The 15,849-nt window shown below is 34.0% G+C and overlaps 1 protein-coding gene across 2 annotated transcripts in view; it reads left to right on the top strand.

Annotated features, from left to right (window-relative positions):
- Positions 1-15,849, top strand: part of SEMA3E (semaphorin 3E) — a 336,651-nt gene that overhangs the window by 244,245 nt on the left and 76,557 nt on the right. For both annotated transcript variants that reach the window (XM_027838711.1, XM_027838710.1), the window contains one exon: positions 10,174-10,267. In XM_027838711.1, coding sequence (XP_027694512.1) covers positions 10,174-10,267 — 94 coding nt within the window. The remainder of the gene's footprint in view (positions 1-10,173; positions 10,268-15,849) is intronic.

Raw genomic sequence — 15,849 nt, 5'->3', positions numbered from 1 at the left:
AGGATGTAGTGCCTTGCTCAGGGTCACACAGTTAGTTAGTGTCTGAGGTTGGACTTGAACTCAGGAAGATGAGTCTTCCTGACTTCAGGCCCAGCATTCTATCTTCTATGCCACCTAGCTTCCTCTCCACTATTTAAGGAACGTACCACCGCTCCCCCTCTGCTCTTATGGAAATAATTAAGTTCAGGAGAGCAACCAGGGGATGTAATTCTGTACATCATATTTCATCAGATCATTTCCCACCCCAGCTACAGGACTTCATCATCTTTACCCCATATACTTTTTTTTTTAAGCAATTGGGGTTAAGTGACATGCCCAGGGTCACACAGCTAGTAAGTGTCAAGTATTTGATCTGAGGCCAGATTTGAACTCAGGTACTCCTGACTTCAGGGCCAGTGCTCTTTCCACTGCACCACGTAGTTGCCTCTACCCCATATACTTTGTTTTACTTTCCTTGAGGGCAAGGACTGTCTTATGCCTTTCTCTGTATCCTCAATGCTTAGCACTGAGCCTGGCAACATATAGTAGGTGCTTATAAATGTTGATTGACTCTGACTCTGTATCCCAAAGCTACTCTGAATCAGTAGGGCCCAGATCACCAGGAAACTATGTCACAAGCTAGTGACTTGAACATTAACTCCTAAGGCCGATCAAGTCTTAGGAACTTTAGGAAAACAAATAGCTTAAAGCACATGACCTATCATATCTTCCCTTAGCTCTCCTGTCCTAAGGGGCCTTGGCACACAGACTGATCTAGAGATAAGAACATAGTTTAAGAACTAGGAGGGACCTTAAAAGTTACCTAATTCACTTCTGTCATTTTGCACCAATTCCCAAGAATGAACACTATTTTTTAATTCTGTAAGACTGCACTGTCTAGGAAAGCAGGTTAGCAGCAAGTGATATTTTTTTCAAATTGAACCTTAGTAGAAATTGTTCATCTTTCAACAAACAGTGCCATCATAGGTCATGAACTCTATAATAGATCTTGTCTTTCATAAATACCTATGCTTTGTATCTTACTCCATGCCAAATATTTCCCTGTGCAGTTTTGGTTTTCTTTAGACCTTTGATTTCATTGGGCTAGAGAACTCTCCATGTGAAAACTCCCTCCACCAAGGCAGATCAGTATTGCTTCTCTTATTCAAAATCTTAAGGAATTGTCTGGAGTCGCTAAGAGATTGAGTGATTTGTCCAAGGCCTCAAAGATGGTATGACCCTGTACCCAGTGATTCTGGGTGGGGTCTTACTCAGGCCAGTCTCCCAGTAGTTTAATTTAGAATCTGTACCTGGAAAACTTTTTTGTTGCATTTGTCTGAACATCATGAATATTGAGGGTGGTGACATATATTAAAAATGTCATTCATAAATTTGTATTAATCAGCATTATGTCTGGGTAATTATAAGTAATGTTTTGGTCTATACTTGGGGCAGCTAGGTGGCACAGTGGAGACAGTGCTGGGCCTGGAATCAGGAAGACCAGAGTTCAGATGCCACTTCAGACACTTACTATCTGTGTGACCCTGAGCAAATCATTTAACCCTGTTTGCCTCAGTTTCATCATCAGTAAAGTGGAGAAGGAAATGGCAAACTACTACAGTAGTAGTAGAAACTACAGTTTCTTTGCCAAGAAAACCCCAGAGTTGGACATGACTGAAAAATGACTCAACAACAACAAAAACAACAAGCAGAAGGATATTCAATAAGGACACCGGAAATTGATTCAGCCTTGCCTGCTTTGTACTTAGGTGATGAGAAAATAACATCGGTTGTCTGAGCCCATATTCTCCTGAGCCAACCAAGTTTTTGGTAATGTCTCAGTACTTTTCAAGGAAAAGTAAGCCTACTCTATATGACATGGGGTAGGGGGAAGGGTTAAAATATTTCTCCTATCACAGTAGGTCTTCCTAACTCCAAGTCAGCCCTCTGTCCCCTATACCCCAATGCTTATACATTAGACACGTAATGACACTAAGTCAATATTTGTTGTGTTGAATTGAATTAATTAAAATGGAATTTTAATTACCTTCTAAGATTACAGTAGAATCATTTTAATATACTGCTTACTGTTAATGTGTAGAACTGTATTTGTCATTTCGCTATAATGTGTAGTGGAAAGAACACTAAGGCTAGATGCAGGAGAAACTTGCATTCAAATCTTTGCTCTGATGCTCACTAAGTGTGTGATTCTATTAAAATTACCTAATTTCACTGTACCTCAAATTTCTCAAGTGAAAAATGAGGTAAATGCTAAGTGTGTGATTCTATTAAAATTACCTAATTTCACTATACCTCAAATTTCTCAAGTGAAAAATGAGGCAAATAGTTAGTACTTATACTATCTTTCTCACTGGATTATTGTAAGGAATTTTTTTTTTTGCTCTATGTCCCCAGAGCCTCATACAGTGTCTTGCACATAGAAGTGATTTTAATACATGAATGTTGAATGAACCTTAAAGTACTATATGGTAGGGAGGTAAGTTATTACTATAAGTTAAATAATACTTTTATTTGGCTTTCTGTTTTAGAGGATAAAATCTCAAAGTTGAAAGAGACCTCCTGATTTAGCTAAAATTATAAATGAACATTTAATGAAAATACTATTATCATTATTAGCCAATATTTATATAGTGCTTTACATTTTTCAAAGAACTTTATAAATGTTATCTCATTTGATACCCATAGCACTGGTAGATATGTGCTATTATTATGCCCATTTTAGAAATGAATGAACTGATGCTAACAGAGATTAAGAGACATGCCCAGGGTCCCATAGATATAAAGTACCTGAGGCCAGATTTAAACTCAGGTCTTTCTCCATGACTTCTTCTTCTCCATTGTACCATATAACTGCCTCTATGTTATCATAATAATATTAAACCATATTAAACTATTAACTCATGGTTTTGTCTTATTACCTTTTTAACTGTAATCATTAAAGTTATTTCCTACCTATCTTTCTGGCCTGGAAACTTGTACTCTTTCTTCATTCTTACCTTGGTTTTTCACACTCAGAGTGAATCATGAGAAGGTTTTCCCAATGTATAAAATCATAAATTTAACATATTGGTTTTATGGGAATAAACTGGAAGATAATTTTAAAACTGAGAGGCTTTTGATAGCCTGTTCTGTGCCAGGTAGAGACAAATTCAATTCTCCATTGAGCTAGCTTTATTTGAACTACACTAATATATTTTCTCTCATTTAAATCAAAAGTTCCTCAAACTTTCAATGAATTTTAAACCTTAGATATCTGAAACTTTTGTAGCTCTAAGAGAGAAATTTCCTCTAGAGTCACAACATATTTAATGTTTGTCATTGATTTGGTGTCAGGAATCAAATCTACTTCATGTAAGCATTTTAAAATATGTAACAACTGTTAAAAGATGATTTTTTGTACTGAATAGGGAATGTCATTGTATTTGATTCAATATTCCTTTGCATTTATTTACCGTAAGTTAATAGAACTAAAGAATATTAGTTCTGTAAAGCATCTTAGAAATAATTTATAGTAAACCAACTCATTTACATTTAGAGATGAGATTTACAGAAGCAAAGGAAATTCAATTTCAATCTTTGTCAATAATATTCTTGTAGACAATTTACTTGACTTTATTATAAAATAAAACAATAAAAATTAATATGAAATTTAGAACTATATTTTCTTGGGCATTATTTTTTAAATAAAAGTTTACTAAAATCCATTTTAGCAGTTAGTTAAAGATAACTTTTTTTCTTACTTTTTTTAATAGCATCTACTGCCTTGTAAGATTTTGGAAGTCAAATGAATATTTGTAATTCTCCTTAAATAACTAAGGTGTTAATTGATATAGGTCCTTTGAGAAACATTTCCAATTATTCATTTTTTAGAGAGTCAGCAACAAGATGCTGTAAAGCATAATGGAGGAATAGAGGAGGAATAATTACATAATAAATAGAATGTTGTCCTTAGATTCAGTAAGATCTAGATTCAGATCCTGATTAGCTATGTGACCTTGGCCAGTTACTTAATCTCTCTTTTACTTAGCTTTCTCATCTGTAAACATGAGAGGATTGAAATCGTCTTCTAAAGTATTTTCCAGCTTTAAATAAATCTATGATCTTATGAGAATATATCTACCCATTTGTTTTCTATAGATAGAAGTAATAGGAAACAAGTCACTTTCACTTGGGACAGAGAATAGAAATTCTTATACTTCAAGTTTAATTTCTTGTAATGAGTTTTATTCTTTTCTGCTCTTTCCCTATATTTTGTTTACTCTTCAGGGAAAATTTTCAAAGTACACTAATAGAGTTCTTCATTCCTAAGAAAAAAAATGAATATTCTCATGAATGATAGCTCTAAATAGTTTGGGTCTATGTTATTAACTAGTTGGAGTAAAGGTTGAAGTACATATTGTGATTATTTATTCAAGAGAGTCATAAATCAAATGATCTCATTGCTTATTTTTCAGGGTAGATGGAAATATTAATAATGTTCCTCCCCCAGTGTATTTTTGGACAAGATTTTTACTCTAACCACTGGAAATTGCCAGTAAAATAAATGACAAATTGAATTGTCTTATTATGTCTGTAATGCTTCAGTGTTCTTTGGACATCTTCTAGGGAATTCCAATGCCACTCACATGAGGAAGGGCTAGAATTATAGTGTTAGTGCATGAAGCTGATTTATTAATGTGTAACTTGTTATTTCATTTAAGTTGGCATCATGTGCAGTGACACATCTAACATCTTATATGCAGTGACTCATCCCTAGTGGAAATAGCTCACAACAGGCACCTTATGCTTTGGGGATCACCCTCAAAGCTTAAGATGGAAAAGCTCCATTAAAAAGAATCACCACTTAAAATTTGCAAATCTTTTTCTTATGAGCATTTTCATCTGCTAACATTTATGAGCTAAATGCCCTGCTTTCTATCAAACCCAGTAACACTCACTGAAAGTCCCCTCCGTGTTACAGTGAAACCCAAATTGTAGTCTACCTTGAAAGCAAGTGATGCCTTGTAAATTTAAACCATATTGCTTTGGCCAAAATTCCAGCTGTTAAAACACAGATAATGAAAAGACAGCATAAATAGTGCCCAATGTTCTCCATGTAGTTAAACCACACCCTTACCTATTACATGAACCATAAAAGGTGATTGCTTTGGGGTCAATGACAATGTCATACTGGTTCACTTTTTTGGTTTGTTTGATTGTCAAATTCCTTTCTATGGAAGACAATTATATCATTTCCTATTAATCATTTCATGAGAGCATTCATTGAAATAGGCACATTGTTTAAAATTTACAGAGAACTTTCAGTATAATGTACCTTTATTATTGAATCGGTAATTAACTAAACATTAAAGACATTTTGAATTTGATCAAAAACAAAGAGTATGATTAAGATAATTTCCTTTAGGTAAAAAATAATACTGTGTAGTTCACAAGAATGTCTTTCATATTTTTCTCCTACAATGGAAATAGCCCCACTCTCCTTTGATTTTTCTTACACATTTCACTCTATTGTGTTCTCTTTATTTTCTCCTTCCTCATATTGGTTTATAAAAGCTTTAAAGTCAAGAGACTCCATTTTAATTGACTTAGAGCAGGAAGGGACCATAAAAAACAATTAGTCCAACTTCTATCTTGCAGATAAGGGAACTGAAGCCCAGGTTCTAGGAGTCTAAATCCAAGGTTTTATATCATGCTCTTATCTATATTTTTATCCTAGGCATAATCCTTACCTCCTCACTCCCTTTCACCTCCATTTCCAATCACTTGTCAAGGCTTCTCATTTCATCTTCATAACATCTCTTCTACATGTCCCTTTCTCTCTTTCTCTCTCTCTCTCTCTCTCTTTTTTTTTTGATACTTCCACTACTGTTGTAACCATTAACCTGGTAACCAGGTCATCACCCTGGCAACTATTTTTAAATCATGAGCCATACAGAAACAGGCAGTGGATCTGAATTGGTCCATCGACCATAGTTGCTGACCCCTGGTTGAGATGTAGTTTCACAGGATACCCTTTGCATTGATATATACTAATGATATTTATCTTAAAGAGAACAAACAACAAAGAAAAAACCACTCTAACACCAATATTCTAATGGTAATGACTTATATCTATGGATCATGTAACACATCTTTTAACAATCAAAGATATAGTTGATCCAAAGGAAAGTGGAAAAATATTTGATGATTACAGTTGGCTGCAGTGTATTGTCAGTAGTGGCTTTCATGCAGGAACTGACATAAAATCCATTGAGGAAGTTCATAATCAGGAAAGGAGGTTATTCAGTCATATGAACAGAGCAGAAGATAACATAAGGGTAGCTCCTATGCTGTTGTGATATTGGATGAATTATATTGGATGAATCTGCCTTAGGAGGGTTTATCATACCAGTACAAGAATATTATATGAAAACAAAGGCACAGATATGTTTCCATATGCACAAGTGAAGGTAATTCCCACAATGATAAGCTCACAGATCCACTACAGCATGAAACATTAACACATATCATATGAGAGTTTTTATGTCATCTTAATTGCCACAGGTTATCCCATATATTTGAAATTTCACACAAAATTATGTTTATAGAAAACACGAAGACCAACTTATTCTACCTTTCAATTGAATATTTTATATTATAACCATGACAAGTTTTAGGAATGTTATTTTTATTCAAGAAAAACATTATCTATTTATATAGTCAGGCAAAAAAAAATTGTGACTTTTAAGTGTTTAACAATAGTCCTAAGATCAAATTAGCAGAAACCATCCCCTTTCCATACCAGTATTCTCTTGAGTCTCCACTGGTTCTCAAATACACTTACTTCATCTACACAAGGAAAAAGGCAAAAAGCTAAACCTGTTGCTACTTAAAAGTTTATGGTAATATTTCAGGTTGATATGGTTCCTTTTATACAAATGCCCTAATTTCTTAAAGAAATAATTTTGAATTTCTACTTACTGTGCTAGGTGCTGAATTGACACATCTGAGTTTCCAATTGAAAGTATCTGTAAGAACACATTAATGAACACTATTTGTGGTTTAAAAAAAAGCTTGAAATAAAGTAGGTATTCATTATATATGATATTATTGTGCCATAAGAAAAGTTGAACATGAGGAATTCAAAGAAACAAGCAAAAGTTTGTATAAACTGATACAGAGCAAGATAAGCAGAAACAATAGAGCAAAATACACAATGACAACAGTAATGCGAACAAAATAACATTAAAAAGTATGTGAACTCAGACCAATTACATTGAACAGTCTTGGTCTCAGAGAACAGGAAATGAAACATACTTTCCTTCTCTTGGTGGAAAGGGGTAGCATAAATATAGAATACTGTCTACACTGTTAGGCACGCTTGATTTGTTGGTTGGTTTGACTTAATTATTTTTATTGTTACAGAAGAAGATTCAAAGATATGTGAGGGGACTACTATGATACTATAAAACAAAAGTTATCAAAAAAACTTATCTTTTTAAAAGTCATCAATGTCTTTCAATATAATGACAATTAAATCTTAAAATTAGTAGCAAAAAAATGGCATGAGGTAAAGAATGGGATTATTTAACTGATCTAGAGAATAAGTAGAATATCACTAAAAACAGTAAGTAAGTCCCGTTCTGGATTCACTTTTTTGCCTGATTTTGGTAACTGATGTGTATTTAAAAGAAAATAGAAAAGAGTTTTTTTCTTTGTATCTAATTTATCTTTGACTTCATTTTTTGAAATATCCATGAGATGTTGAATAAATAAATGATCTGGTGGGCTAGTATTAATGTCTGTACAATAAATTGAGGCCTCTTGTTGATTTTTCAACATTTATTCAAACAGTTGCCCTTAGAATAATCACTTGATTACTACAAAATTAGAATAGTGGCAAAATAATTAGTTAAAGTGAAAGTTACCTTTAATTGTCATGCTCAGGCTTTTAAGTCCCTCCTTTGAGAACAGGCAAAACTTCATTAAATTGAAATATTAATATTTTCTAATTCAGGTAGTCTAAATTGCAAAGATGACCCATTACCCTTGCCGATTTGTTTTTATTTTGTCATTTGATAAGTGATGAGCTGGAATTCATTATTCTTATTCTTTATATTATTATTCTAAGGAAATGAACTTAGAAAATTAAGACAGTACTTTGATTTCTAAATGTGGCATGGAACATCATAAGCCATGTCTCCAGTACCTAACACAGTTCCTTACACATAATAGGTTTTTAATTCATGTTTGTTAATATTGTTGAGCTGTCAGTACTGACTGTGTGACTGTGGGCAAGTCATTTTTTAAAATTTATTTTTGTTGTTGTTAAAGTGCTCCTTAGGTAAGTTGTGAAACTGTTACCAATTAATATTAGTAGAGAAAATTTTCACCCCCACTGAATAATTTTTAAAAGGGAAAGCAAATTGCTTGTAACAAGTATGTATAGTCAAACAAAAGAAACTCCCAGATCTTGCCCTAAATGTCTTATTCTGAACCCCTGTGTTTATCACCTCTCTCTGAGGAGGTGGAATATTTCACCATTGCTTCTCTGAAATTGTGGTTTGTAATTGTCTATATTAAAGTTCTTGAAATTTTGAGGATAATTTGTTTTTGCAGTGCTGTTTTTATTGTTTAAATTGTTCCTGTTCTGATCATTTCACTCTATCAGTTCATACAAGTCTTCCCATGTTTTACTGAAACTGTCCTTTTTGTAATTTTTAATGTCATAGTAGTTTTCTGCTAATTCATATACCCTAATTTGTTCAGTTATTCCTCACTTGATTGACATCCCCCTTTAGTTTCAACAATTTCATAACTGGTTCTCTAAACTATTTGTTTAATATATAATGTGGTTGACACGCTTCATGAGAATTCCTTGAAAATATAACTATTAAAGACCTTTGAACAGTATGAACAGAAAGGACTTTTCTGTGGTTACATGCATCAAGTAGGAACTTACATGGTGAAACATTTTCATGGATGTCTTCATTTTTTATAGTACATTTGCCCTGAAGCCAGACATTAATACTGAAATATTTGCTAGCAAGTTTCCATTTCAAGGTAAATCTTTAACATTATTTTTAGACAGTAATGAGTCTCTTATGTATTCTCTGTGGTCTTCCACTTCATTTTTTTCTTATTCAAAATAATGAAAACCTAGTCACTTATTTCTATAAAATATTGAAAATGTTTGATATTTATACCACTAACCCATGACTGCAAAGTAGCCAATATTTGAATTTGATGGAGTACCCCACTGGGTTAGTATTTGTGATTGTCACTCAACTTTAAGAGAATACCTGAAATGCAACCTTCCTTCTCTAAAATTCCCAATTTCATTTTTAAAAGTTCTATACTTGGTTTACTGAAGCTTATTTTCAATAACTTTACTTGATCAAAGTTTTATTCCTTTATTTCAAAAGTTCTTAACCTGGAGCCTAGGAACCCCTTAAGGGTCCATAAATTTCAGTGGATCCATCAAGTTGAACAGGAAACAATTACATCAATTTTCCCGCTAATCTCTAATTGAAATTTAGCATTTACTTCCATTTATTCTATGTATTCAAAAACATTCTGAAAAGTGGTCCATAGGCTTCAACAGAATGCCCATGTGCTCATGATACAATGAGGTTAAGAACCCCTGCTTTAGATGATATGTGCCAACACATCTCAGAAGGACTTAATATCATGTGACATTATAGACCACCATCAACCATCTTTCTTCTATCTGGTTTTTTTTTTTTGCAGTTGGGGTTAAGTGACTTGCCCAGGGTCACCCAGCTAGTAAGTGTCAGGTGTTTGATCTGAAGCTGGATTTGAACTCAGGTCCTCCTGACTCCAGGGCTGGTGCTCTATCCACTGCACCACCTAGCTGCCCCTTCTATCTGTTTAGCAAATGAAGGGGCTTGACTTCTTAGTTCTCATTAATTGCCTACTTTTCTTGGATGTGGTATGTCTGAACATGTGGCAAAACATGTGTGGCCAGTAAAAGACTTGGGCTTATTTACAAAGTCCTATGTATACTTAACCATTTTATGCTCTTCAACAGTGATCTCTTCATAGGAAATAAAACGCCGAGATGAAAATATTATCTAGGAAAGTGAACTCTTCTTTGAGTGACAAATTATTGGAGAAACTAAATCATCATTCATTTTTATATAATTTTAATGGATTTTGTGGTTTTCTTTCCAGGGTCATCTATTTCAATTGGAATCACACAGATTTGAGCGAGGAAGAGGCAGATGTCCTTTTGATCCCAATTCTTCCTTCACTTCTACTTTAATTGGTAATTATCTCCCAATCTTTAGGATGCTGTCATCATGGAAAATGCTTATGCCAATTCCTTAAAATGTTGTCAATATTTCTTTACCAACATCCAAGAATATTGCTGACATTCATATAGATTGCAGCCAGTGCTAATGTAAGTAGGATCAGATGTTACATTGCTTATGTCATCCTGAAAACATAATTGACTGTCACCTAATAGTTGATATAGTAGTAATTTCTTAACTATAAAAACATATTTAGTACAATTTATTTTCTTCACCTTATTAGTAAATCCAGTTTCCATGTGGGAAAGAAAAACTTTTTATTTTAAGTACCTCCTAAAATATTTGCTGAAGATAATTGACTATTCACTTTTGCTATATTCTGTTCCTTATGTTTTCACTGCTTTTTGGTGGGTCATTTAAAACATTAATTCTTCAATTTCTTACTTTATCCCTTCACTTACATATGTACTATGAAAGGTTAAAATGTAGTCACTGTAGATTCTGTTATTTTCCTCTGTGAACTGTGATTTCCTAAATGTACAGAACTCTTAGCAACAAAAACTTTTTCTCTCCCAAAGCAGATCACCATCTGTTTTACAACTTATAATCTTAGGGAATTGCCTAGGGACAATGAGAGGTAAAGTTACGAGTCATAGATCACACATCCAATATATATATACGAGAAACTGGAATAGACCCTGGGCCTTCATGACTTTAAGGACAGCTAACTATCAACTACACATTGCTTGTTCTCTCTGGATATTTTAGTTCTGTTTTTAATATTGTCTCCCAAATTAGGGAAAATCTAAGATTATATCTGGAATAACCAAGTCACAGAATCCCTGACTTATAAAGGCCCTCAAAGATTATCTCATTTAAACAGTATATGAATTGAAGTCTCCTTTACAATGTTCTCAACTGTGGTTCTGCCCTTGACTTTCCTCCTTCAAAAACATTCAAGCATACAATGAATTTTTTTCTCTTACTTCAGTATTATTTGGAACTGTAATGGCACATTTGTCAAAATATTCCTGTATCATGATGAATTTGCAGCTGAAAATTGAAGGTATCAGCACTTTGCACCTAACTCACTAGAGGTATTAGGAGAAATGAATTAATGCTGGTGTTAAGTTTTTCCCTTAGCCTTGGCTAGGTGGTTCTGAGTAAATATGAATATCTTATTGAATTGGCAGGATTTAAAATTATCACATGAAATATGTGAGTGTGATTAAGTAATAAGGGAAGAATATAAAACCAAGATAATTTAACAACATAGCTAGAATTATGTAAAATTCTGCATGGTTTTCTAATTAATTAGAATTTGTCAGGTTTTCTGGATCACTTTAGGGATGAAGTTTCATAAATAAATGATTTAAATAGTAATAGTAGCTTATGCTGCAGTTACACACTTATCATGCAAAACCATTGTAATAACATGACTTAAAGTCAGAAAAAAACTGGTTTTAAATTTTGTCTTTAGCACTCATTAGCATTATGATGTTGGACAAAACACTCTACCTTTCTGAAATTTTGTGTCCCCATCTGTAAAATAGAAGTAATGATAATTATGCCATTTACCTCACAGTTATGAACAGAAGACATGGTAAATTTTTACATTTATAAAAAATATGAGTTATCAAAAGTAGGCCATGGAAAGGATTTTCATTCAAGGGCAGAATTAGAGGCTCAAAAAGAAATTTTAAAAAGGCTATGGAGTAGAAATTAGAGGCAGCAACCCAACTGAACTCTTTCAATATTCCCCTCTAAACAACTTTAAAATTATTTTCTCAGGGCAGTTAGGTGGTACAATGGATAGAGCACCAGCCCTGAAGTCAGGAGGAACTGAGTTCAAATTCAGCCTCAGACCAAACACTTGTCACTTACTAGCTGTGTGACCCTGGGCAAGTCATTTAACCCCAACTGCCTAAAAATAAATAAATAAATAAAATGATTCTCTCAAATCAAATTTTGGAGTGGCAGAGCCAAAAAAAAGGTCAAGGTGAGACATTTTTCTGGCATAAGAAAACTTAAGGGGGCAGTTAGGTGGCACAGTGGATAGAGCACTAGCCCTGAAGTCAGGAGGACCTGAGTTCAAATGTGACCTCAGACCAAACACCTGACACTAACTGAGTGACCCTGGGCAAGTTACTTAACCCCAATTGCCTTTAAAAAAAAAGTTTCACAAATGTTGGGGCAGTGAGGTGGCACAGTGGATAGAGCACTGGCCCTGAATTCAGGAGGGCCTGAGTTCAAATCTGGCCTCAGATACATAACACTTACTAGCTGTGTGACCCTGGGAAAGTCACTTAACCCCACTGCCTAGCAAAAAAAAAAAGAAAAGAAAGGAAAACTTAAGGGGTCAGGTAGGTGGCACAGTGGATAGAGCACTGGCCCTGGTGTCAGGAGGACCTGAGTTCAAATCTGAACTCAGTCACTTGACAATTACTAGCTGTGTGATCCAGGTTAAGTCACTTAACCCCATTGCCTAGTCAAAAAAAAAAAAAAAACAAAACTTAAGAGCTCCATAGGAAAGGTCTGTGACAGCTGGGTGGAAGCCTATCTGGAGGCAACTTATGTGGCAGCAGTAATAGCAGTGGGCCTTGGAGGTGGCAACAACAGCAGTGAAATCAGCAGCTTCCAGAGATGTCAACTCAGAGATGGTAAGGGGGTCACACAACTGAAAAGAAAGAGATTACAGTGGGCTTTTTGCTGGCCCTGGGTATAGTTGGCACTGATTGTCAACTCTATTGCCCATATGCAGTTCTGGGTCTCAGTTCCCCATCAGAGAAGAGAGATTGGAGTCAGTCACAAGGGAGTCATCAATGCTTGTGCCTGCAATGGAGCAGGGGCTTTTCTTGGGAAAGATCAGAGAGCCTCAATGAGTCATAACCACACCTCTAACTGAATCACACCACCTTGGAAACACTAAAAATTTGCAGCCTCCCAGAAGTAGCTCTGCAAACAGCAACACAAAAAAGCCTGGAAAATAGATTGAGGGATCATTTGAGAATTTTTGGATGATCTGAAAATCATAATAAAAAAAAAAGAACCTACTCATCATATTTCAGAAATTGTCAAGGAGAACTGCCTCAATATCTTAAATCCAAAGAGTAAACTGGAAATTGAAAGACTTCACCGATCACTTCCTGAGAAAGATCCCAAAATGAAAACAACCAGGAATATTATAGCTAAATTCTAGAACTCCTCGATCAAGGAGAAAATACTGCAAGCAGCCATAAAGAAACAATTCAAACATCATGGAGCTGCAGTCAGGATAACACAAGATTTAGTGGCTTCCATTATAAAGAATCAGAGGGCCTGGGATATGATATTCTTTTTAAATGTCACAAAATTTATGTGTACATATCACATATATGCATGTAATATGTAAGTATACAACATGTCAATACTTTATATCTATGTTTGCTTTTTTTTCTTTTTCAATACTCTTAGGTTCTTCATAGTTTTAACATTCTAAGACTCTGACTGTGGACTCATCAATAATTTTTCTAAGCATAAAAATTTGAATATATATTTATTCATATATATTTATTCAAATAAATGCATAGTAATTCCAATTTAATAGCTAGTCATTTAAATTTAAGCTGTTAATTTAAGAAGTAACAATTTAAATAAGAATAAAAAGAATTAAAAAAGAAGAATACAAAACAAAAATGTTGTTATAGGAAGAAAGTTGTACATTATGTTATGCTCCATGATTAAACCATAGCAAGAGAATCTAGAAGATGGGAGACTTTTTTTTTTTTAGCATTGCTTCTTAACAAGACAAAAATGTCTTCTTTTTTCTTAAACTATTCTACCAATCACCACTTAGCATCCCTGTAGTCTGGAACTTAAAAGATGAACATTAAAAGAGGGGGAATGTTACAAGAAGGGACAATTTCAAGTGAGTTTCTACCATGCTTCCAAATAGAACTACATTTCATTGAAATATAAAGTGCTTGCTGTCTGGGTGGCTTTTCCTTTTACTCAGAACAGAAATCAAATTATAAGAGCTCTCCAAGCCAAACACAAAAGTTATAGAATAATCTCTCCAAAGAAAAGAAATAAAAATAAAATTCTTCACATTTATCCATTCCTTTTCATCCCAAAGTACTTTCAAGAGATCATTCATTCACTGTTGAAATGAAGCAGCCGCTGGAGTGGAAACATGATAAGCAGTGTGAGCCAGCAGCACTTTCAAAGAAAGGATGTGAAGAATAATTCACCCAATTGAAAAAGCAGCAGGAATGTGGGCAGGAAAATTGTAGCTACCTGAGTTGGAATTTGGCAGGCATAGTGAAGCTAACCCCAGCAGTGAAGAATGCCCTATATTATGTTTTATGACCACACATTCACTACTGATGTGTAAAGGTAGAACTGGAATGGAAAGATGGTAATGATACTTTAAATGTATGTAGTCTTACAATTTATAATGCGTTTTTGTATCCACTATCTTGTTGGATCATCACAACAACCTTGTGAGATGACAAGGCCAGGTAAAGTGATCTCCATCTTCTAGAAGAAGAAAACAACAGTTTCCTACACTTAGTTAATAGAGAAGCAAATATTGATGTCAACACTATCTTTTTGCTCATTGTAGATGTCACACCCTCATTTTTATTTTTAATAACAAGTCTAGTTATGTAGAGTCTAAATGTTAGATTGAGTGTCTAGTCTAGGTCTTAAGGTAACCATTTTCAAATAGTCTAGTCTAGGTTTTAAGGTAACCATTTTTCAAATAGTTGAAGGGCTGCCATAAAGAAGATGGATTGAATTTGGTCTACTCAGTAGTAAATGGAAGTTGCAGAGAGGAAAGTTTAGGTTTAATGAAAAGAACAACTCCTAACTAGAGCTATCCCAAAATGTAATGAGCTACCTGAGGAGGCACTAGGTTACCCCTCACTGTTTTTCAAGCACAGGAGCAATTGTAGGGGATAAAGAAGATGACAGTTTTATTATAGATTAGAATATAGAACTTCTTTAGCTTCCTTATGACCTTGAGAAACTATGATGCTATGCTTGTGTTATACAGAATATCCCAAAAGCCTTGAAGCAGTTTCAATCCTTCAGGAGTATAAATGCTACAAATGTATAAAAATTTTTAGAGAGCTTAATTATTTAAATTTTCTTTCACTTATTTGGTTTTGGGAATTTTGAAAAGTAAATTTTGAATTTTTTTTTCAGTCCTTCTTAAAGATAAGATTACAATTGCCATCCTTTCATTCACTGAGCAACAGCTGATGAAAGATTTTACAAAGTTCAAAAATTGAATACAACAGTGGTTATTTTGAATTTTAATTAAACATTACCTAATTACATTTTTATACAATTAACCTTTCAAATGCTTTTTTGTAACTTTGTAGCATTTTTACTTCTGAAGTTATTAAAGCTTAAAACTGCGCAAAGACTTTAGGGACAATCTATATTGATTATATATTAAGCTCCATGATGTAGATTTTATAATAGCTATGAGAGTAGGCAATTATATAAGAATTCAAATTAAAAGTAAAATTAGCATTACACTTGTAATTTAATAAAATTATGATATAATTTCCCATTAAATGTACTTGGAAAATTAGTTTCAATTGGTTCT

Source organism: Vombatus ursinus, unplaced genomic scaffold (assembly GCF_900497805.2).
Source record: "Vombatus ursinus unplaced genomic scaffold, bare-nosed wombat genome assembly UNPS02014830.1, whole genome shotgun sequence".
In the NCBI taxonomy this organism is placed as follows: domain Eukaryota; kingdom Metazoa; phylum Chordata; class Mammalia; order Diprotodontia; family Vombatidae; genus Vombatus; species Vombatus ursinus.
Note: the sequence above shows the minus strand (reverse complement) of the source record. Positions and strands in the feature narration are given on the sequence as shown.